The sequence below is a fragment of the Ranitomeya imitator genome, chromosome 2, assembly GCF_032444005.1.
Source record: "Ranitomeya imitator isolate aRanImi1 chromosome 2, aRanImi1.pri, whole genome shotgun sequence".
Taxonomy (NCBI): Eukaryota; Metazoa; Chordata; class Amphibia; order Anura; family Dendrobatidae; genus Ranitomeya; species Ranitomeya imitator.
In genome coordinates this window covers 777,621,604-777,647,294 of record NC_091283.1, presented here as the reverse complement: position 1 = coordinate 777,647,294, position 25,691 = coordinate 777,621,604, and the positions used below count along the sequence as shown (strand labels likewise).

Genomic DNA, 25,691 nt, shown 5'->3' with positions numbered 1-25,691 from the left:
ATAGTGTACAGTGGACAGCTGCTGCATTTTCAACAGTTGGGGAAATGCTATTGTCTGATATGTGAGGTCGGTAAAAAGAAGTATTGGTGGTCACTAAGGGGTTAAATCTCCATCTGTGAATGTCCGACTTATTGTGTACAACAGACATTGAGTAATAGCCAATATGCACTATGTAGCTTTTTGTAATATCATTCATAACTCTCCTTTATGGTGAAAATGACAATGTATTGAAACCTACAGATAGATTTGCTGACTGGATGTGTCAGGAGGTGGTCAAATACTTACACTTGGGATTATAGGAGGTGTGAGGGTACCTTTTCTTAAGCCTTCCCAATTAAAGCCTTCAAACCATCTAAAAGACAAAATAGTATACAAAAATAATTACAAACAGTAGAATAAATACCGTAAATAAAATGAATAATTTATGGCTAATCGATCTTATAAAGGAAACTTTGACAAGAGACAGTATGGGCAAAGAATGTGTGAATAGAGAGTATGGGGGAGAAGTGTGAGGAGACAGTATGGTCAGGGGGAGAAATGTATGAATGGTCAGTGGCAAAATGGAAATGTGTGAAGTGTCAGTGGAGGGAGTGTGAGGAGACAGTACAGGGAGGGAGAAATGTGTGAAGAGACAGTATGGACTGGGGATGTGTGAGGAGACTATATGGGTACATGGAAAATGTATGAAGAGACAGTATGGGCAGAGAGGGAAAAAATATGTGAGGAGACAGTATGGGTAACGGGAAATGTGCGAGGACATCATATGGGTGGGGGGAGAGAAATATCAGTAGTTATGATAAGGTAGGAGAATAAGTGATGAGAGGACAGTAAAGGGGGAGAAAACTGCAAGGGGGTGCACTATAAAGTCTGGGTAGCATGGGGGCAGTATAGAGATGAGAAAGTGTGAGCCCACAGTATGGAGGAGACCGCATGCAGAGGAGGGGAGAGTGAGGAAGGGGCACTTTATAGCGACAGGGTAGTGTGGGGGATGACATAGTGTGAGGGTGCATCATGAAGACAGGGGTCAGTGTGGAATGGAGAAGACACTGTAGAGGCCATGTATCATAATAGGGGCAGTGTAGGGGTCATAATTTGAGCAGGGAGCACAGTGAAGCACAATTATTCAGATGCACAGCATAGTGAAGATCTTTTTATTCAGTAACATTATAATGATACTGTTATTTTTAAGAACACCATGTTGGGATTTGCTGCAGATGAACAGATAAAATGGAAGTCTGCAGAGACAAGTTGTAGGTGTAAAAAGTCACCATGGGGTCAGAATAAGATGGAGAAGAAAAGAAAGAGCACAAATACAATCAGTGTCAGAATCAGGTATCTATACGGTGCCTGTATGTAAAGTTTATTTGTGACACAGTATTTCATCAGTAATGTGGTTCCGGTATGGTGCACAGTCCGATGATGACTGTTAACATCTCCCAGTATATTCCTAAAGGACATATCAGGAGTTGTATGTTCATGTGATACAGGTGCATATGAGGCTGAACTGACATTGCGATTGATCACTGTACTGTAAAAAACATCTCCAGAATCCGACCTTTTCTCACCTTGGAAACTGCTAAGACTCTTACTGTCGCTCTTATTCATTCTCGTCTGGACTACTGCAACTCTCTTCTGATCGGTCTCTGTTGTGAGTTCTGTTTTTGGGCTCCCTCTGGTGGTTACTGATGGTACTGGGTGACTTGTCTTTCCTGGGTTTCTGGGTTCCACCTGTTCCATCAGCATATGGGAGTTTCCTATTTAACCTGGCTTTGCTGGCATTTCCTCGCCGTTATCAATGTATCCAGTGTGTCTTGTTACCTCTGCTCCCTGCTCCTAGAACCTTCTGGACAAGCTAAGTTTGGATTTTCCTGTTTTGTGTTTTGCTTAATTTGGTTTTTAGTCCAGCCTGCAGTTATGTGATTCTCTGCTGCTGGTTGCTCTAGTGGGCTGAAATTGCTTTTCATGTACCATGAGTTGGCACATGAGTTCAAGTAATTTCAGGATGGTTTTTTGAAGGGTTTTTCGCTGACCGCGCAGTTCACTTTTGTATCCTCTGCTATCTAGCTTTAGCGGGCCTCATTTTGCTGAAACTGTTTTCATACTACGTATGTGCTTTCCTCTCATTTCACCGTCATTATATGTGGGGGGCTGCTATTTGCTGTGGGGTATTTCTCTGGAGGCAAGAGAGGTCTGTGTTTCTTCTGATAGGGGAAGTTAGATCTTCGGCTGGAGCGAGACGTCTAGGATCATCGTAGGCACGTTCCCCGGCTACTTTTATTTGTGTGTTAGGTTCAGGGTCGCGGTCAGCTCAGGTTCCATCGCCCTAGAGCTTGTTTGTATCTGTGCTTGTCCTTTTTGTGATCCCCTGCCATTGGGATCATGACAGTATAACCGGCCCACAAAGTGTTAATTGTATTGGCTGAAGTAGGAGGATAAGTAGTCTGAGGAAGTTTTTTTTTTTCCCCTCAGAGTTTGCTGCCTAGCCTTATTGCAGCCTGGCTACTTCCTCCTCCTCTTAATCTTTGAATGGCTCTGATCTCAGCTGTTTATCATGGACGTCCAGAGTTTGGCTTCCAGCCTGAATAATCTTGCCACTAAGGTTCAAAATATACAGGATTTTGTTGTACATGCTCCTATGTCTGAACCTAGAATTCCTGTCCCAGAGTTTTTTTCTGGAGATAGATCTCGTTTTCTGAATTTTAGGAACAATTGCAAGTTGTTTCTTTCTTTGAAATCTCGCTCCTCTGGAGACCCTGCTCAGCAAGTCAAGATAATTATATCTTTCCTGCGGGGTGACCCTCAGGATTGGGCATTTGCATTGGCACCAGGGGACCCTGCGTTGCTTAATGCAGATGCGTTTTTTCTGGCATTGGGTTTGCGCTATGAGGAACCTAACCAAGAGATTCAGGCTGAAAAAGCTTTGTTGGCCCTCTCTCAGGGGCAAGATGAAGCAGAAATTTATTGTCAAAAATTTCGGAAGTGGTCGGTACTTACTCAGTGGAATGAGTGCGCTCTGGCTGCAAGGTTTAGAGATGGCCTTTCTGAGGCCATTAAAGATGTTATGGTGGGGTTCCCTGCGCCTGCTGGTCTGAATGAGTCTATGACTATGGCTGTTCAGATTGATCGGCGTTTACGGGAGCGCAAACCTGTGCATCATTTGGCGGTGTCGTCTGAACCGTCACCTGAGATAATGCAATGTGATAGAATTCAGTCCAGAAGTGAACTGCAAAAGTATAGGCGGAAAAAAGGGTTGTGCTTTTATTGTGGTGATTCAGCTCATGTTATATCAGCATGCTCTAAACGCATAAAAAAGGTTGATAAGTCTGTTGCCATTAGTACTTTACAGTCTAAGTTCATTCTGTCTATGACTCTGATTTGTTCATTATCATCCATTTCCGTCGATGCCTATGTGGATTCAGGCGCTGCCCTGAGTCTTATGGATTGGTCATTTGCCAATCGCTGTGGGTTTAGTCTGGAGCCTCTGGAAGTCCCTATTCCTTTGAAGGGAATTGACTCTACACCTTTGGCTATGAATAAACCTCAGTACTGGACACAAGTGACCATGCGTATGACTCCCGTTCATCAGGAGGTGATTCGCTTCCTGGTACTGTATAATTTGCATGATGTTCTAGTACTTGGTCTGCCATGGTTACAAACTCATAATCCAGTCCTTGACTGGAAATCAGTGTCTGTGTTAAGCTGGGGTTGTCAGGGGGTTCATGATGATGCACCTCCGATTTCTATCGCTTCATCTACTCCTTCTGAGATTTCTGTGTTTTTGTCTGACTATCGGGATGTTTTTGAGGAGCCTAAGCTCAGTTCGCTTCCTCCTCACAGGGATTGCGATTGTGCTATAAATTTAATTCCGGGCAGTAAATTTCCTAAAGGTCGTTTGTTCAATCTGTCAGTGCCAGAGCATACTGCTATGCGGGATTATGTTAAGGAGTCCTTGGAAAAGGGACATATCCGTCCATCTTTGTCCCCTTTGGGAGCAGGTTTTTTTTTCGTGGCCAAGAAAGATGGTTCCTTGAGGCCTTGTATAGATTATCGTCTTTTGAATAAGATTACCGTAAAATATCAGCATCCTTTGCCATTGTTGACTGATTTGTTTGCTCGCATTAAGGGGGCTAAATGGTTCACTAAGATTGATCTTCGGGGTGCGTATAATCTTATACGAATAAAGCAAGGTGATGAGTGGAAGACCGCATTTAATACGCCTGAGGGCCATTTTGAGTATTTGGTAATGCCTTTTGGACTTTCTAATGCTCCTTCAGTCTTCCAGTCCTTTATGCACGATATTTTCCGTGAATATCTGGATAAATTTATGATTGTGTATTTGGATGATATTTTGGTTTTTTCTGATGACTGGGAGTCTCATGTTCAGCAGGTCAGGAAGGTGTTTCAGGTCCTGCGGGCCAATTCCTTGTTTGTAAAAGGCTCAAAGTGTCTCTTTGGAGTCCAGAAGATTTCTTTCTTGGGGTATATTTTTTCCCCTTCTACTATTGAGATGGATCCCGTCAAGGTTCAGGCTATTTGTGACTGGACGCAGCCTACATCTCTTAAGAGTCTACAGAAGTTCTTGGGCTTTGCTAATTTCTATCGTCGTTTTATAACTAATTTTTCTAGTGTTGTTAAGCCTTTGACGGATTTGACTAAGAAGGGTGCTGATGTTGCTAATTGGTCTCCTGCGGCTGTGGAGGCCTTTCAGGAACTTAAGCGCCGGTTTTCTTCTGCTCCTGTGTTGCGTCAGCCAGATGTTTCGCTCCCTTTTCAGGTTGAGGTTGATGCTTCCGAGATTGGAGCGGGGGCGGTTTTGTCACAGAGAAGCTCCGATGGCTCAGTGATGAAGCCATGCGCATTTTTTTCTAGAAAGTTTTCGCCGGCTGAGCGGAATTATGATGTTGGTAATCGGGAACTTTTGGCCATGAAGTGGGCATTTGAGGAGTGGCGTCATTGGCTAGAGGGTGCTAGACATCGTGTGGTGGTCTTGACTGATCACAAAAATTTGATTTACCTTGAGTCTGCCAGGCGTCTGAATCCTAGACAGGCTCGTTGGTCACTGTTTTTCTCTCGTTTCAATTTTGTGGTTTCATACCTGCCAGGTTCAAAGAATGTGAAGGCGGATGCTCTTTCTAGGAGTTTTGTGCCTGACTCCCTTGGAAATTCTGAGCCCTCTGGTATCCTTAGGGATGGGGTGATTTTGTCTGCTGTCTCCCCAGACTTGCGACGTGCTTTGCAGGAGTTTCAGGCGGGTAAACCTGATCGTTGTCCGCCTGAGAGACTGTTTGTTCCGGATAATTGGACCAGTAGAGTCATCTCTGAGGTCCATTCTTCTGCGTTGGCAGGTCATCCTGGAATATTTGGTACTAGAGACTTGGTGGCCAGGTCTTTTTGGTGGCCTTCCTTGTCGAGGGATGTGCGTTCTTTTGTGCAGTCTTGTGAGGTTTGTGCTCGGGCTAAGCCTTGCTGTTCTCGGGCCAGTGGATTGTTGTCACCTTTGCCTATCCCGAAGAGGCCTTGGACGCACATTTCCATGGACTTTATTTCGGATCTCCCTGTCTCTCAAAAAATGTCCGTCATCTGGGTTGTGTGTGATCGCTTTTCTAAAATGGTTCATCTGGTACCCTTGCCTAAGTTGCCTTCCTCCTCTGAGTTGGTCCCTCTGTTTTTTCAGAATGTGGTTCGTTTGCATGGGATTCCTGAGAACATCGTTTCTGACAGGGGATCCCAGTTTGTGTCTAGATTTTGGCGGACTTTCTGTGCTAAGATGGGCATTGATTTGTCCTTTTCGTCTGCATTCCATCCTCAGACGAATGGCCAGACTGAACGAACTAATCAGACCTTGGAAACTTATTTAAGGTGTTTTGTTTCTGCTGATCAGGATGACTGGGTTACCTTTTTGCCGCTGGCCGAGTGTGCGCTTAATAATCGGGCTAGTTCTGCTACCTTGGTTTCTCCTTTCTTTTGTAATTCGGGGTTTCATCCTCGTTTTTCCTCTGGTCAGGTGGAACCTTCTGATTGTCCTGGAGTGGACATGGTGGTGGATAGGTTGCATCGGATTTGGAGTCATGTGGTGGACAATTTGAAGTTGTCCCAGGAGAAGGCTCAGCAGTTTGCTAATCGCCGTCGCCGCGTGGGTCCTCGACTTCTTGTTGGTGACTTGGTGTGGTTGTCTTCTCGTTTTGTTCCTATGAAGGTCTCTTCTCCTAAGTTCAAGCCTCGGTTCATCGGTCCCTATAGGATCTTGGAAATTCTTAACCCTGTGTCGTTTCGTTTGGATCTCCCGGCATCGTTTGCTATTCATAATGTGTTTCATCGGTCGTTGTTGCGGAAGTATGAGGTACCTGTTGTTCCTTCTCTTGAGCCTCCTGCTCCAGTGCTGGTGGAGGGAGAATTGGAGTATGTTGTGGAGAAGATCTTGGATTCTCGTGTTTCCAGACGGAAACTCCAGTATTTGGTCAAGTGGAAGGGTTATGGTCAGGAGGATAATTCTTGGGTGGTTGCCTCGGATGTTCATGCTGATGATTTGGTTCGCGCTTTTCATCGGGCTCATCCTGGTCGCCCTGGTGGTTCTCGTGAGGGTTCGGTGACCCCTCCTCAAGGGGGGGGTACTGTTGTGAGTTCTGTTTTTGGGCTCCCTCTGGTGGTTACTGATGGTACTGGGTGACTTGTCTTTCCTGGGTTTCTGGGTTCCACCTGTTCCATCAGCATATGGGAGTTTCCTATTTAACCTGGCTTTGCTGGCATTTCCTCGCCGGTTATCAATGTATCCAGTGTGTCTTGTTACCTCTGCTCCCTGCTCCTAGAACCTTCTGGACAAGCTAAGTTTGGATTTTCCTGTTTTGTGTTTTGCTTAATTTGGTTTTTAGTCCAGCCTGCAGTTATGTGATTCTCTGCTGCTGGTTGCTCTAGTGGGCTGAAATTGCTTTTCATGTACCATGAGTTGGCACATGAGTTCAAGTAATTTCAGGATGGTTTTTTGAAGGGTTTTTCGCTGACCGCGCAGTTCACTTTTGTATCCTCTGCTATCTAGCTTTAGCGGGCCTCATTTTGCTGAAACTGTTTTCATACTACGTATGTGCTTTCCTCTCATTTCACCGTCATTATATGTGGGGGGCTGCTATTTGCTGTGGGGTATTTCTCTGGAGGCAAGAGAGGTCTGTGTTTCTTCTGATAGGGGAAGTTAGATCTTCGGCTGGAGCGAGACGTCTAGGATCATCGTAGGCACGTTCCCCGGCTACTTTTATTTGTGTGTTAGGTTCAGGGTCGCGGTCAGCTCAGGTTCCATCGCCCTAGAGCTTGTTTGTATCTGTGCTTGTCCTTTTTGTGATCCCCTGCCATTGGGATCATGACAGGTCTCCCTCTTTCCAAACTTTCTCCTCTCCAATCCATCTTGAATGCGGCAGCCAGGGTCATATTTCTGTCCAGCCGCTTCACCGATGCCTCCAACTTGTGCCAATCATTACACTGGCTACCCATTCGCTACAGGGTCCAGTATAAACTCATCTCTCTCACCCACAAAGCTCTCCACAGTTCTGCACCGCCTTATATCTCCTCTCTCATCTCAGTCTATCGCCCTACACGTGCCCTCCATTCTACAAATGACCTAAGACTAACATCCCCCGTAATCCGAACCTTGCACCTCCGTCTCCAAGACTTCTCTCGTGCTGCGCCAGCTCTCTGGAATGCACTTCCCCAGACGATCAGACTGATACCTAGCCCCGACCTATTCAAGCGCGCTTTAAAAACCCATCTTTTCAAACAAGCCTACCACATCAACTACTCAGTAAACTAACTTTGCCCTGTTCCCTCCTTCCAAATACTATCTGCATGTGAATCTGCACCCTACTATTCATCTGTCCCCACACCCTCCATGCACACGATAACTGCACTTGATACTTGACTATTGCACTTAAACACACGGGCTGATGACCGGATCATACAGCTTTATATGAAAATCCCTACTTATTATAATTGCCAGACCTGAAATAACAAGCACTTTTCACCTATTGTGTCCCCCCATTTCCTTGTAGATTGTAAGCTTGTGAGCAGGGACCTCACCCCTAATGTCACTGTTTAAATTGTCTTAACTTGTACTGAATGTATTGTCTGTACATGTTCCCGCTTAATTGTAAAGTGCTGCGGAATATGTTGGCGCTATATAAATAAAAATTATTATTATTATTATTATTACTAATCTTGGTGCTGTATTGTACTGATGGTGGTTCTAGTGATATATTTCTATACTGATGATGGTTGTGATGCTGCTTTTCTGCACTAACGGTGGTTTTGGTGCTGCATTCTTCTACTCATGGTTGTTCTGGGGATGTATTCATGTACTGTTGGTGGTTATGGTGATGTTTCCAGTACTGATGGTGGCTATGATGCTGTATTTCTGTACTGTTCGTGGTTCAAGTGTTTTATTCATGTACTTGTTCTTATTCTGCACACATGTACTAATCCATAATTTGTCCAATAACATGATACATGGTTATGTTAATAAAGTATTGTGCCATCTGTCAAGTTAAGAATTACTACATCTGTATTTATGGTAGAATCATTGATTATAAAATTAAACACTGCTACATGCCATATCAGAATAGCGGTCATATACTCACTGGCAGGATTTGCATCTGCTCACAGTTCAGTGGTCATCACATGACCGCTCATATGCTGACTGTCTTCTCTTCATTTTTCTCTTAGCGGAGCAATAGTATTTCACTTAACATTGAGAAAATTAGGAAGAGAAGCTAGTCGGATAGTGACTGTGTTTTGGAGGGGCGCAAAACCGAATTTTTGCTCCAGGTGCAGGAAAACTTGGGTTCACCCATTGATAAGTGGTTAATATTGCTTATGGAAAAACCCTATATGGGTGAACATACTGTAGTATATAAAACGGTCACAGCGGACATGAACTGGTAATAATATAACTATTGTGGGAAAATAATTGGTATTGATATATTTTTGTAACAAAGGGAAAACACATAAAATCATTTTCCACAGTTCATGCAGTTAACTTGGCTTGATACAAATAATTTTCCCAACATCTTCTAGGAAAGTCATTCTTGGCCATGACTTAAAATAACATTTGGTCGGCTCCCAAGGGTGTGTAGTCATGAACATACTCGGCACAGCTCTACAGAATGAAATGTCAGGAACTTGACCTCTAGTTTGGAACTTGGCCTATGCTTTTATAAAACTAGATATCTTGGGCCCAATTCATCAAGCAATGTAAGCACATTTTCTAGTGTTGTTTCGTTTTTTCATGCCGGTCCCAGACAAGGAGTGGAAGTGGGCACTGACAAGCCCAGCCGAATATTTCATCATCATTTACACATTGAAAGTGTCAAAAAAATGATGACAGAAATGTCCGTTAGTCCCTGACTGCAGTATATTTCTTTCTGTGGTGTAAAAAACAGGCAAAAAACACCCTCCAAAAATATACCATTGCAAATACAATAATGAATTCCACGGTACGAATCGTGAAGAACACACAGATGCCATCCGTGCGCTGTCTGTTTTTAACATTGTAATGGGTAGGAGGAGCTTTGCACTGATGAAAAAACTGACTAAACACTGATGAACGTCAGGCCATGTTTATGGAGATGTCTGAATGAAGCCTTAGGCCGGAGTCACACTAGTGTAGAATACGGACGAGAGCTATGCGAGAACACATCGCATAGCACTCGGACCAGTGTTATTCTATGGGGAAGCTCACATCACCGTTTTTTTTTTGTCGGGCGTATTCAGCGTGTCAGTGAAATGACAGCATGCTGCGATTGTACTATGCGTATATCGCCCGAGTCTCGCCAATGCAAGTCTATGGGTGCGAGAAAAACTCGTACACCACACGGACCATCCATGTGACTTGCAAGAAATAAGCACACATTTTCCTCATTTCAGCTCAATGAGCCGTTAAATTCAATGAGGAAAAGCAGTGAGAAATGTAAAGCCATACGCATGTCATACGGATACAAAGGTGCGAGGAAATCGCATTATCGCAGTACAAACACATTACACACGGATGACCATACGGAGAACACTTGTGCGACTTTCGGGAGGGAGACTCGGAGCGATTTTTCATACGTTCAGTGTGACCCCGGCCTTAGAGAGAGCATATTTTGAGAAACTTTGTCTTTTTTTTACCAAAGGGGAAATTCAAAGCATGAGACAAAGTAATAGTGGGAAATCTGTGATTTAAGAACACAATTGATTTATACGAATAAGGCCATGTTCATACTATCAGTATTTGGTGAGTTTTTACCTCAGTATTTGTAAGCCAAAACCAGGAATGGAACAATCAGAGGAAAAGTATAATAGAAACTTGTCACCACTTCTGGATTTATCACCCACTACTGGCCTTGACTGACAAAGGCCGCCGTCACACATGCGAGTTTTACGGACGTAAGAGCGCAGAATCTACGTCCGTAAAACTCGCAAAAAATACGGCACAATTATTCTCTATGCCCCTGCTCCTATTTGCCGTATTTTACTGATCAGTATTATACGGCTTTCTACGGCCGTACAAAATCGCAGCATGCTGCGTTTGTCACCGTACTGCGCAAGAAATACGCCAATGAAAGTCTATGGAAGCGTGAAAAATACGGATTACACACGGACAAGCAGTGTGACTTGCGAGAAATACGCAGCGCTGTTAGAGAGAAAAGCCGGTAATTCAGTGCGGTGTACAGTAAAATCACACTGACAGCTTACAGTAGAATAGGTAGAATAAATGTGTACACATAGAATAGGTATATATATATATATATATATGTCAGTGAGACACATATATGTATATATATTAATATTTATTCCAGCGCTAGACAGCTTGAAAGCCGGTAATTCAATTACCGGCTTTTTCCTTCTCCTTCCTAAAACCCGACATGATTTGAGACATGGTTTACATACAGTAAACCATGTCTTCTCTCCATTTTTTTTGCAGATTCCACACTACTAATGTCAGTAGTGTGTATCTGCAAAATTTGGCCGTTCTAGCTCTTAAAATAAAGGGTTAAATGGCGGAAAAAATTGGCGTGGGCTCCCGCGCAATTTTCTCCGCCAGAGTAGTAAAGCCAGTGACTGAGGGCAGATATTAATAGCCTGGAGAGGGTCCACGGTTATTGGCCCCCCCGGCTAAAAATATCTGCCCCCAGCCACCCCAGAAAAGGCACATCTGGAAGATGCGCCTATTCTGGCACTTGGCCACTCTCTTCCCATTCCCATGTAGCGGTGGGATATGGGGTAATGAAGGGTTAATGCCACCTTGCTATTGTAAGGTGACATTAAGCCTAATTAATAATGGAGAGGCGTCAATTATGACACCTATCCATTATTAATCCAATACTAGTAAAGGGTTAAATAAAACACAAACACATTTTTTAAAATTATTTTAATGAAATAAAAACAATGGTTGTTGCAGTATTTTATTCAACGCCCAATCCAGTCACTGAAGACCCTCGTTCTGTGAGTAAAAAAACATAATAAACCAACAATATACTTACCCTCCGCAGATCTGTAACGTCCAACGATGTAAATCCTTCTGAAGGGGTTAAAACATTTTGCAGCAAGGAGCTGTGCTAATGCAGGCTGCTCCTCGCTGCAAAACCCCAGGGAATGAGGCTAAAAATAGATCAATGATCTATATTTAGCTTCATTTGCGGTGAGGCGCCCTCTGCTGGCTGTTCATAGATCGTGGGAAATTACCTAGAAAGCCAGGGAGCTTTCTAGGTAATTTCCCACGATCTATGAACAGCCAGCAGAGGGCGCCTCACCGCAAATGAAGCTAAATATAGATCATTGATCTATTTTTAGCCTCATTCCCTGGGGTTTTGCAGCGAGGAGCAGCCTGCATTAGCACAGCTCCTTGCTGCAAAATGTTTTAACCCCTTCAGAAGGATTTACATCGTTGGACATTACAGATCTGCGGAGGGTAAGTATATTGTTGGTTTATTATGTTTTTTTACTCACAGAACGAGGGTCTTCAGTGACTGGATTGGGCGTTGAATAAAATACTGCAACAACCATTGTTTTTATTTCATTAAAATAATTTTAAAAAATGTGTTTGTGTTTTATTTAACCCTTTACTAGTATTGGATTAATAATGGATAGGTGTCATAATTGACGCCTCTCCATTATTAATTAGGCTTAATGTCACCTTACAATAGCAAGGTGGCATTAACCCTTCATTACCCCATATCCCACCGCTACACGGGAATGGGAAGAGAGTGGCCAAGTGCCAGAATAGGCGCATCTTCCAGATGTGCCTTTTCTGGGGTGGCTGGGGGCAGATATTTTTAGCCGGGGGGGGCCAATAACCGTGGACCCTCTCCAGGCTATTAATATCTGCCCTCAGTCACTGGCTTTACTACTCTGGCGGAGAAAATTGCGCGGGAGCCCACGCCAATTTTTTCCGCCATTTAACCCTTTATTTTAAGAGCTAGAACGGCCATATTTTGCAGATACACACTACTGACATTAGTAGTGTGGAATCTGCAAAAAAAATGGAGAGAAGACATGGTTTACTGTATGTAAACCATGTCTCAAATCATGTCGGGTTTTAGGAAGGAGAAGGAAAAAGCCGGTAATTGAATTACCGGCTCTCAAGCTGTCTAGCGCTGGAATAAATATTAATATATATACATATATGTGTCTCACTGACATATATATATATATATATATACCTATTCTATGTGTACACATTTATTCTACCTATTCTACTGTAAGCTGTCAGTGTGATTTTACTGTACACCGCACTGAATTACCGGCTTTTCTCTCTAATATATGTGTCTACTGACACATATATATATATATGTGTATATATATATATATATATATATATATATAGACAGTACATATATATTTTCTTTTCTTTTTGGGACACATGGATCACTTCTATAGCGGTATGTTGGTTTTGCTAGCCTGCGAGAAAACCACGCAGTACGGATGCCATACGGATTACATACGGAGGATGCCATGCGCAAAAAACGCTGACACACCCTGCCTACGGAGGAGCTACGGACCACTTTTTTCGGGACTTTTCAGCGTATTACGGCCGTAATATACGGACCGTATTGTTTTACGCTGTGTGTGACGCCGGCCAAATACTGAGGTAAAATACTGACCAAATACTGACCGTGTGAACGTGGCCTAAGAGTTTTCTTTTAGTGTTGTTAAAATCAATGGTGATTTCCTTTGTTTCTCCGTTTATCTCTTCAGTGTTGAGGAACAGACAAATGGAATTAATGTCCAAAATGGATCCGTTGCATTACTGATTGAAACAGAAGCAGAGGAACTCCATTCATAGGGTTGTGGGCACAACGGGACCCTCAGAGTAAGGCCAGATTCGAGGTGTTGTGATAGGTTGCATGTGGCTACTTTTAGGACATTAAAAAAGTTCTGCATTCTTCGCTATTTCTACTGTTCTAAACCCAGACAGACCCCATAACTATCAATGAGGATCACCTGCTTCCAACTGCATCAGTAATGCAATGGATCTGCTTTGGATATTAATTCCTTTTAGGTATTGGTAAAAAAAAAAAAAAAGACAAATGGAATGTTATAACGGAAATATGAACATAACCTTATAAGGTACTTTCCTAAAATTAGTAAAATAAAACTAACATTAACGGTATTGTGACATTGTTTTTTAACTTTACTAAAGTAGATCATTTATTACTACTCAACATCAGCACTTGCCATTTAGCAAAGGGCTGTAACATCTAGATATGACGTAATATGATCTCGAATCAAACGTACTTACTATATAACGGTGTACACGAGAACAAGTATGGTTTGTGTCATCATGAGTCACTTACTTGTGCTTTTGGATATCTTTGACTCCATTTTTCAAGTTTCCTAACCTTTCTGATGGATTGTCCCTGGTAAGAAAATGATGAAAAAAGAGATACCCAAATTAATGAAAATATCTGCGTAATTGTACAAACATTGTAGATGTAAAACTTTGATTTGATAAGTCCATAATTCAAAAGCTGATGATAGTACTCATACGGCTGTAACATCTTAGCACCAGAAGAGGGCAGCACACCAGCAAAAAAAAAAAAAAATTGGAAAACCAATAATGTAAGATTTCCTTAAACTCATCATTTATTTGCTAAAACTTAAACTATTTAGCACCACACATATGACATCTTGTAGCTGAGGCTATGAAATGAAATCCATAGTTTAAAACCCAGCTGCACAATAAGTTGCACCTAGTTGGATTACTGCAGACTATCTAGTAGTGTTCTATTGTTTGTTGCATCTGATGTATCGCACACATATATACAGGTGCATCTCACAAAATTAGAACATCATCAAAAAGTTATTTACTTCAGTTCTTCATTACAAAAAGTGAAACTCATATATTATATAGAGTCATTACAGAGGGATCTATTTCAAGTGTTTATTTCTGTTAATGCTGATGATTATGGCTTACAGCCAATGAAAACCCAAAAGTCATTATCTCAGTAAATTAGAATACTTTATAACACCAACTTGAAAAAATGATTTTAACATCCGAAATGTTGGCCTACTGAAATGTATGTTCAGTGAATGCACTCTATACTTGGTCGGGGCTCCTTTTGCATCAATTACTGCATTAATTAATCAAGACCAAAGTCAGCGCAGCAGCCCTCAACCAGGAAATTTTAGAGCACTTCATGATTCCCTCTGCCGACAAGCTTTTTGAAGATGGAAATTTCATTCTCCTGAAGGACTTGTCACCTGTCCACACTGCCAAAAATACCAATACCTGGTTTACAAGCAACATATCACTGTGCTTGATTGGCCAACAAACTCACTTGACCGTATCCCCATAGAGAATCTATGGGATATTGTCAAGAGGAAGATGAGAGACACCAGACCAAACAATGCAGATGAGCTGAAGGCTGCTATCAAAGCAACCTGGGCTTCCATAACACCTCAGCAGCGCCACAGACTGATCGCCTCCATGCCACGCCGTATTGATGCAGTAATTGATGCAAATGGAGCCCAACCAAGTAGTGAGTGCATTTACTGAACATACATTTCAGTAGGCCAACATTTTGGATGTTAAAATCATTTTTTCAAGCTGGTGTTAGAATACTTTATAATTTACTGAGATAATGACTTTTAGGTTTTCATTGGTTGTAAGCCATAATCATCAACATTATAAACAGAAATACATCACTCTGTTTGTAATGACTCTATATAATATATGAGTTTCACTTTTTGTATTGAAGAAATGAAGTAAATTAATGTTTTGATGATATTCTAATTTTGTGAGATGTACCTGTACCTGCAGCAGCCATGCAATCCCATTATATGGCCTTTCCAAAATGCTGTAATCTGTTTCTGCACATTGATGAATTATGTAGATGCACTTAATCATTTCTTAGTGAAAAAGCATCACTATCTATAAGGGATGCTGCCTGCTAATATGTACACTCCCTGACAGAAGTTATGTTGCTTATCCATGTTATGTAAATAAAAGCTTATAATTAGTGTTGAGCATTCCGATACTGCAAATATCGGGTATCGGCTGATATTTGCTGTATCGGAATTCCGGTAACGAGTTCCAATATATTTGTGATATTGGAAATCGGAATCGGAAGTTCCTAGTCATCTTCGGCGTGTGCGGTGCGTGTGGTTCCCAGGGTCTGGAGGAGAGGAGACTCTCCTTCAGGCCCTGGGATCCATATTCATGTAAAAAATAAAGAATAAAAATAAAAAATATGGATATACTCACCCCTCCGACGGACCCTGGCTGTCACCGCTGCAAGCGTCCGCCTCCGTTCATAAGAATGCAGTGAGTGAAGGACCTTCGATGACGTCGTGGTCACCTGACCGGTCACCTGACCGCGACGTCATCGAAGGTCCTTCACTCTCTGCATTCTTAGGAACGGAGGCAGACGCTTGCAGCGGTGACAGCCAGGGTTCGTCGGAGGGTGAGTATATCCATATTTTTTATTTTTATTCTTTATTTTTTACATGAATATGGATCTCAGGGCCTGAAGGAGAGTTTCCTCTCCTTCAGACCCTGGGAACCATCCAGGATAGCTTCCGATACTTGTGTCCCATTGACTTGCATTGGTATCGGGTATCGGTATCGGCGATATCCGATATTTTTGGGATATCGGCCGATCCCATCCGATACCGATACCTTTGAGTATCGGAAGGTATCCCTCAACACTACTTATAACCTGACGTTAAATTCATCCATTGGTTGTATAAATTATTCTTTTGAAAGCTGAAACCCTCCGAAATGTGATTTAGGTTAAGAAAATAAATTGGCATCAATGCAGACATATTGATCCGTTAATGGACACAGAATGGTCAGATTTTGAAAGGAAAAACCTGATGTGTGAAAGTAGCCTTAGTTTTGATATTTCTTCATCTATGATTGCATAGTTGTACTCTCAAGTACTATAGAACCCCTTTTATGTATGGAATTAAATTAATTGTATTATGAATTTCCTTGCTGTTTCCTGGGTCAGGTGGGGTTCCTTGTTTCACTCTTCCAATTGTATCATGTTTACTTGATTATGTCAGATTAACATTAACACAGATTACTGTTATGATTTGATTCTTTTTGATTCGACTGTTTATCAGATTTTATATTTGTTGGAAGTATCTTTTATTTGCTGGCTGTTTATAGGTATTTTCAGTAGTACTAACAGGCTACCCCTTTACATCGGGGGCAGACAACCATAGATTCTATCATCTGAGAGAATGAGAACGAATATGCAAATGGAATTCAAACTGTGATCAGAGTTTGATCAATCAAAGTGTCAGCTTAGTGTGAACTGAGTCTCTCAGATGAGGAGAAAAAAAATGTCTCCATCTTCTCCATTCTGTCAGTGTGCAGAAATCGGGACTGCACTCAGATGTCATCCGAATACAGTCTGATGTTTTCCACAGACTCATTGAATTGCATTTCCAAGTGCGATTCGAATATCGGATCAAACTTGGACATTCAGAGATTTTTTCCTTGAACAGTCTCGGATAGTCGGACAGCTATTTACACATTAGATAGATGTTGAACGAATGATTGTTCAGTTGACAGCAATCTCTTCAGACTTTCTGAGTGCTCCTATGTTCTCTATTAGAGAGCTGCTGTCATAATTTTATGGCTTATCTCCCGGAGATCAAAAGGATCGGCCATTGGAGATCCAACGTGCCAGATCCTTCTCTCTCCCAGCATCATGTGTACGATACATCTGCCCTATGGGGAACTTCAGGTATATGGACAGCTTGTATATGAAGAGGACGTGGCCTTTCCTGTCTGCACTTCCTGAAACAAAGAGCTAACGCTTACAAGTAATTTGCTATTCCATGTGATACTTTTCATGCCGGAATCAGCGCTTTTGTTCTCACCTGCATAGTTTTTTTATTAGATTAGCAGCATTTTTGGTAATCTTCTTTGGAAATTCAATCATGTCGATCCCTCTCAATATGATGTTATAAGTCTTCATAGGGTCTGGACCTGAGAATGGGGGGCTGGGGTGAAGAAAAAGAATTGATACAATTAATGCAAATGGGAATCTCATTACTTTTATTTCTTTGAACAAGCAAATTGTTTCTTGTTAATGGAAATTGAATCTCTCTGTTCATGGGAATGAAATCTATCTAAGCATATTATTTATACAGTTCAAGAGGAATATTGCATGTTTTACATAATGAGGGCACGATGATTAGCGTTTTTATAGGTCGAATTATATTAATCTTGTTCTGTTAAACCAGAAAAGGGTGGGGAATTACTGACCCCCAAAGCTTTGCAAATTATATTTAGACATCTCTAATTCTTCTGTGTGCAGAATATGGACTCCACTAGAGGAGTGTATGGATCTAAGCATGAAATACTTTACTACCAACTAAGCAACTAACATTCAAAATACCAAAGGTAGAGAGGTATATATGGAAGGGTAGGGATGTACAAACTAAATGGGAATAGGACAATGAGGAAAGCATACACCCAAAAACAGCATGCAACAACGATCTCCAACTCAGCACATCAACTCCAAGGAGATAGGAGGTAACACTTTCACTGGCGAGGAAGAGAAGGTCTGGACAGATTTTATAGAGAGAGGAAATGACCAGGTCAGGAACAGCTGCGAGATGGAACTGCAAGTTTCTAATCAGCCTAGAAAGGGTCGTTAACCTCTTTAGCAACAAAGGAGAGTAAATCTATTTCATATGAAACACAAACACACAGGCTAAATGGAAGATTTGCGATTCACAATACATAGTGATTTTGTAAACCCACATCTCTCAGGAGGACATGACCAACTCGTGATACCCCGTCCAGCGCAGTTCATCTCCTATTCTTCTATGAAGTATAGCACTGGGTGGCACATTGACGTCACTGCATTACACCATCTGATGTCCCCTGCATGCGCCATTTTCAACAGGGCACTGACCAAAAGTGGCCTGCATTCTGATCAAGTCCCTGTTATAGCGTGCAGCTGATAACAGCTCCTCGGCTCTCGTGCCAGAGGTGCAACTCACAGCAATTCTATTCGTGTCTGAAAGACGCAAATACGATTGCATGCATGGAGGTTGCGCAGGCAGTCAGAGATTAGTGAGTGGTGCCAGTGACTGACACTGCTCCCCTGTGTGCCTGCACCCCGACCTTCACTGTGCTGAGTGCTTAAGGCAGGAGGACAATTCTGGGCAGCCACAGGCATTCAGCAATGTCACTTTTTTCCCCATAGTGCGCCTCCCTCATTGAGGCAAGAGGTAGTACCCTAGGTGGGTGCCTACCCTGCCTAATCCTTGTTTCGGCTCTGATGCTAGACACCCTTTGTGTGCCCAAGATTGCCACCTCTGCAGCCTTGATTGACGTGGATGCTGCCCCTATGTTATTCATAATCCATTATTCCCACAAAAGTCTTATTTCCATTTGCACTGAAGTTGAACGGGTTATCTGGTTGACATACTGTAGAAGACGTTAGGGTACCGTCACACAGTGCCATTTTGATCGCTACGACGGTACGATTCGTGACGTTCCAGCGATATCCATACGATATCGCTGTGTCTGACACGCAGCAGCGATCAGGGACCCCGCTGAGAATCGTACGTCGTAGCAGATCGTTTGGAACATTCTTTCGTCGCTGGATCTCCCGCTGTCATCGCTAGATCGGTGTGTGTGACACCGATCTAGCGATGCGTTCGCTGGTAACCAGGGTAAACATTGGGTTACTAAGCGCAGGGCCGCGTTTAGTAACCCGATGTTTACCCTGGTTACCAGCGTAAATGTAAAAAAAAAAAACAGTACATACTTACATTCCGGTGTCCGTCAGGTCCCTTGCCGTCTGCTTCCCGCACTCACACTGACTGCCGGCCGTAAAGTGAAAGCACAGCACAGCGGTGACGTCACCGCTGTGCTGTGCTTTCAATTTACGGCCGGCAGTCAGTGAGTGCGGGAAGCAGACGGCAAGGGACAGACACCGGAATGTAAGTATGTACTGTTTGGTTTTTTTTACGCTGGTAACCAGGGTAAACATCGGGTTACTAAGCGCGGTCCTGCGCTTAGTAACCCGATGTTTACCCTGGTTACCCGGGGACCTCGGCATCGTTGGTCGCTGGAGAGCTGTCTGTGTGACAGCTCTCCAGCGACCACACTATGACTTACCAACGATCACGGCCAGGTCGTATCGCTGGTCGTGATCGTTGGTAAATCGTATAGTGTAACGGTACCCTTAGTCGTGTCAATTAGGACGAAGTGCAATTATTTGCACAGAGGAGGCACTGAGCACATTATGAAAACGCTCATTGGACCCCTCCACTAATTAGCATACAGTGTGTGTGACAATTATAAAAAGGCATTTTCTTATGGTGCTGGGAAGCTTAGCTCATGTTAAGGACCTGCAAGAGTGATATCCACACAGTCTGTTATTCCTGAACATATCTTGTTTGCTCCTGTAGGAGAATTGAACAGGCTATGCAGTTCACATAGAAGATGTCATCAATTTCAATCAAAGAAGGTAAAGCGCAATTGTGGACACAGAGGAGTCGCCAAGTCCTGTTCAGAGATGCCCACTTCACTACTCGGCAAGTTTTGCATACTGTATATGAATTATAAAAAGTAATTTTTTATGTACAGAATGAGGGGAAGCTGAGCTTATATGAAGGACGTGCAGAAGTCCTATTAACCCCTTCCCGACCTGTGACACAGCGTATGCGTCATGAAAGTCGGTGCCAATCCGACCTGTGACGCATATGCTGTGTCACAGAATGATCGCGTCCCTGCAGATCGGGTGAAAGGGTTAACTCCCATTTCACCCGATCTGCAGGGACAGGGGGAGTGGTAGTTTAGCCCAGGGGGGGTGGCTTCACCCCCTCGTGGCTACGATCGCTCTGATTGGCTGTTGAAAGTGAAACTGCCAATCAGAGCGATTTGTAATATTTCACCTAAAAAACTGGTGAAATATTACAATCCAGCCATGGCCGATGCTGCAATATCATCGGCCATGGCTGGAAACACTAATGTGCCCCCACCCCACCCATCGCCCCCCCAGCCCCCCGATCTGTGGTCCGCTCCCCTCCGTCCTGTGCTCCGCTCCCCCGTCCTCCTGTTCGCTCCCCCGTGCTCCAATCACACCCCCGTGCTCCAATCAAACCCCCCGTACTCCGATCACCCCCCCCGCACAGCGACCCCCCCCATGCTCCGATCCACCCCCCTGCACAGCGATCCCCCACCCCGTGCTCAAATCCACCCCCCCGTGTGCCGATCCACCCCCCCGTGCTCCGATCCACCCCACCCCATGCTCCGACGCCCCCCCCGTGCCCTGATCTCCCCCCCTTATACTTACCCGGCCTCCCGGGATCCGTCCGTCTTCTTTCCAGGGCGCCGCCATCTTCCAAAATGGCGGGCGCATATGCAGTGCGCCCGCCGAATCTGCCGGCCGGCAGATTCGTTCCAGAGTGAGTTTTGATCACTGAGATATAACCTATCTCAGTGATCAAAATGAAAAAAATAGGAAATGCCCCCCCCCCCTTTGTCACCCCCATAGGTAGGGACAATAATAAAAAAAAATATATATATTTTTTTCCACTAAGGTTGGGGTAAGAACTAGGGTTAGGGGTAGGGTTAGGGTTAGGGTTAGGGGTAGGGTTAGGGGTAGGGTTAGGGTTAGGGGTAGGGTTAGGGTAAAGGCCCCGTCACACATAGCGACGCTTGAGCGATTCCGACAACGATACGACCTGTCAGGGATCGCTCAAGCGTCGCTATGTGGTCACTGGTGAGATGTCACACAGTGCGATCTCCCCAACGACGCAGCAGCGATGCGGTGAACTGTAGCGACCTGTAGCGACCTGTAGAACGATGCTATTTCATGATGATTCAATGGGACGTCCTGTCAGCGAGGTCGTTGGTAAGGTGTCAAACACAGCGATGTGTGCTACCCAGAGGGACCTCAACGATCAAAAAATGGCCCAGGCCATTCCGACACGACCAGCGATCTCACAGCAGGGGCCTGATCGCTGCTACGTGTCACACATAGCGAGATCGCTACTGAGATCGCTGTTGCGTCACAAAACTTGTGACTCAGCAGCGATCTCGCTAGCGATCTCGCTGTGTGTGACGGGGGCTTTAGGGTTAGGGTTAGGGGTAGGGTTAGGGGTAGGGTTAGGGGTAGGGTTAGGGTTAGGGTTAGGGGTAGGGGTAGGGTTAGGGTTTCGGTATGTGCACACGTATTCTTTTCCTCTGCGGATTTTTCCACTGCGGATTTGATAAATCCGCAGTGCTAAACCGCTGTGGATTTATCGCGGATTTACCGCGGTTTTTCTGCGCATTTCACTGCGGTTTTACAACTGCGATTTTCTATTGGAGCAGTTGTAAAACTGCTGCGGAATCCGCAGAAAGAAGTGACATGCTGCGGAATGTAAACCGCTGCGTTTCCGTGCAGTTTTTCCGCAGCATGTGTACAGCGATTTTTGTTTCCCATAGGTTTACATTGAACTGTAAACTCATGGGAAACTGCTGCGGATCCGCAGCGTTTTCCGCAGCGTGTGCACATACCTTTAGAATTAGGCTATGTGCACACGGTGCGGATTTGGCTGCGGATCCGCAGCGGATTGGCCGCTGCGGATTCGCAGCAGTGTTCCATCAGGTTTACAGTTCCATGTAAACCTATGGAAAACTAAATCCGCTGTGCCCATGGTGCGGAAAATACCACGCGGAAACGCTGCGTTGTATTTTCCGCAGCATGTCAATTCTTTGTGCGGATTCCGCAGCGTTTTACACCTGTTCCTCAATAGGAATCCGCAGGTGAAATCCGCACAAAAAACACTGGAAATCCACGGTAAATCCGCAGGTAAAACACAGTGCCCTTTACCCGCGGATTTTTCAAAATAGATGCTGAAAAATCTCACACGAATCCGCAACGTGGGCACATAGCCTTAGGGTTAGGGTTGGAATTAGGGTTGTGGTTAGGGTTAGGGGTGTGTTGGGGTTAGGGTTGTGGTTAGGGGTGTGTTGGGGTTAGGGTTGTGAATAGGGTTATGGCTACAGTTGGGATTAGGGTTAGGGGTGTGTTGGGGTTAGTGTTGGAGGTAGAATTGAGGGGTTTCCACTGTTTAGGCACATCAGGGGTCTCCAAACGCAACATGGCGCCACCATTGATTCCAGCCAATCTTGTATTCATAAAGTCAAATGGTGATCCCTCACTTCCGAGCCCTGACGTGCGCCCAAACAGTGGTTTACCCACACATATGGGGTACCAGCATAGTCAGGACAAACTGCGCAACAATTACTGGGGTCCAATTTCTCCTGTTACCCTTGTGAAAATAAAAAATTGCTTGCTAAACCATCATTTTTGAGGAAAGAAAAATTATTTTTTATTTTCACGGCTCTGCGTTGTAAACGTCTGTGAAGCACTTGGGGGTTCAAAGTGCTCAACACATATCTAGATAAGTTCCTTGGGGGGTCTAGTTTCTAAAATGGGGTCACTTGTGGGGTGTTTCTACTGTTTAGGCACACCAGGGGCTCTGCAAACGCAACGTGACGTCCGCAGACCATTCCATCAAAGTCTGCATTTCAAAAGTCACTACTTCCCTTCTGAGCCCCGACGTGTGCCCAAACAGTGGTTTACCCCCACACATGGGGTATCAGCGTACTCAGGAGAAACTGGACAACAACTTTTGGGGTCTAATTTCTCCTGTAACCCTTAAGAAAATAAAAAATTCTGGGCTAAAAATTATTTTTGAGGAAAGAAAACGCATTTATTATTTTCACGGCTCTGTTTTATAAACTTCTGTAAAGCACTTGGGGGTTGAAAGTGCTCACCACATATTCAGATAAGTTCCTTTGGGGGTCTAGTTTCCAAAATGGGGTCACTTGTGGGGGGTTTCTACTGTTTAGGCACACCAGGGGCTCTGCAAACGCAACGTGACGTCCGCAGACCATTCCATCAAAGTCTGCATTTCAAAAGTCACTACTTCCCTTCTGAGCCCCGACGTGTGCCCAAACAGTGGTTTACCCCCACAAATGGGGTATCAGCGTACTCAGGAGAAACTGGACAACAACTTTTGGGGTCCAATTTCTCCTGTAACCCTTGGGAAAATAAAAAATTCTGGGCTAAATAATTATTTTTGAGGAAAGAAAACGTATTTATTATTTTCACTGCTCTGTGTTATGAACTTCTGTGAAGCACTTGGGGGTTCAAAGTGCTCACCTCACATCTAGATAAGTTCCTTTCGGGGTCTAGTTTCCAAAATGGGGTCACTTGTGGGGGTTTCTCCTGTTTAGCCACATCAGGGGCTCTGCAAACGCAACGTGACGCCCGCAGAGCATTCCATCAAAGTCTGCATTTCAAAACGTCACTACTTCACTTCCGAGCCCCAGCATGTGCCTAAACAGTGGTTTACCCCCACATATGGGGTATCAGCGTACTCAGGAGAAACTGGACAACAACTTTTGGGGTCAAATTTCTCCTGTTACCCTTGGGAAAATAAAAAATAGCGGGATAAAAAATCATTTTTGAGAAAATAATTTTTTTTTTAAATTTTCATGGCTCTGCGTTATAAACTTCTGTGAAGCACTTGAGGGTTCAAAGTGCTCACCACACATCTAGATTAGTTCCTTTGGGGGTCTAGTTTCCAAAATGGGGTCATTTGTGGGGGATCTCCAATGTTTAGGCACACAGGGGCTCTCCAAACGCGACATGGTGTCCGCTAATGATTGGAGCTAATTTTCCATTTAAAAAGCCAAATGGCGTGCCTTCCCTTCTGATCCCTGCCGTGCTCCCAAACAGTGGTTTACCCCCACATATGGGGTATCTGCGTACTCAGGACAAACTGGACAACAACATTTGTGGTCCAATTTCTCCTATTACCCTTGGCAAAATAGGAAATTCCAGGCTAAAAAATCATTTTTGAGAAAAGAAAAGTTATTTTTTATTTTCATGGCTCTGCATTATAAACTTCTGTGAAGCACCTGGGGGTTTAAAGTGCTCAGTATGCATCTATATACGTTCCTTGGGGGGTCTAGTTTCCAAAATGGGGTCACTTGTGGGGGAGCTAGAAATGCATAGGCACACAGGGGCTCTCCAAACGCGACATGGTGTCCGCGAACAATTGGAGCTAATTTTCCATTCAAAAAGTCAAAAGGCGCGCCTTCCCTTCCGAGCCCTGCCGTGTGCCCAAACAGTGGTTTACCCCCACATATGAGGTATCGGCGTACTCGGGAGAAATTGCTCAACAAATTTTAGGATCCATTTTATCCTATTGCCCATGTGAAAATGAAAAAATTGAGGCGAAAAGAAATTTTTTGTGAAAAAAAAGTACTTTTTCCTTTTTACGGATCAATTTGTGAAGCACCTGGGGGTTAAAAGTGCTCACTAGGCATCTAGATAAGTTCCCTGGGGCATCTAGTTTCCAAAATGGGGTCACTTGTGGGGGAGCTCCAATTTTTAGGCACACGGGGGCTCTCCAAACGTGACATGGTGTCCGCTAAAGAGTGCAGCCAATTTTTCATTCAAAAAGTCAAATGGCGCTCCTTCCCTTCCAAGCCCTGCCGTGCGCCCAAACAGTGGTTTACCCCTACATATGAGGTATCGGCGTACTCAGGACGAATTGGACAACAACTTCCGTGGTTCAGTTTCTCCTTTTACCATTGGGAAAATAAAAAAATTGTTGCTGAAAAATCATTTTTGTGACTAAAAAGTTAAATGTTCATTTTTTCCTTCCATGTTGCTTCTGCTGCTGTGAAGCACCTGAAGGGTTAATAAACTTCTTGAATGTGGTTTTGAGTACCTTGAGGGGTGCAGTTTTTAGAATGGTGTCACGTTTGGGTATTTTCAGCCATATAGACCCCTCAAACTGACTTCAAATGTGAGGTGGTCCCTAAAAAAAATGGTTTTGTAAATTTCGTTGTAAAAATGAGAAATCGCTGGTCAAATTTTAACCCTTATAACTTCCTAGCAAAAAAAAATTTTGTTTCCAAAATTGTGCTGATGTAAAGTATACATGTGGGAAATGTTATTTATTAACTATTTTGTGTCACATAACTCTCTGGTTTAACAGAATAAAAATTCAAAATGTGAAAATTGCGAAATTTTCAAAATTTTTGCCAAATTTCCGTTTTTATCACGAATAAACACAGAATTTATTGACCTAAATTTACCACTAACATGAAGCCCAATATGTCATGAAAAAACAATCTCAGAACCGGTAGGATCCATTGAAGCGTTCCTGAGTTATTACCTCATAAAGGG

The 25,691-nt window shown here is 43.6% G+C and overlaps 1 protein-coding gene across 6 annotated transcripts in view; it reads right to left on the bottom strand.

The window, feature by feature from the left end:
* The window catches only part of PRKG1 (protein kinase cGMP-dependent 1), a 1,430,268-nt gene that overhangs the window by 5,402 nt on the left and 1,399,175 nt on the right, over positions 1-25,691 (bottom strand). For all 6 annotated transcript variants that reach the window (XM_069753539.1, XM_069753538.1, XM_069753540.1 and 3 more), the window contains 3 exons: positions 17,353-17,475; positions 13,815-13,877; positions 286-352 (listed from right to left, as the gene is read on the bottom strand). In XM_069753539.1, the coding sequence (XP_069609640.1) occupies positions 286-352; positions 13,815-13,877; positions 17,353-17,475 (253 nt within the window). The remainder of the gene's footprint in view (positions 1-285; positions 353-13,814; positions 13,878-17,352; positions 17,476-25,691) is intronic.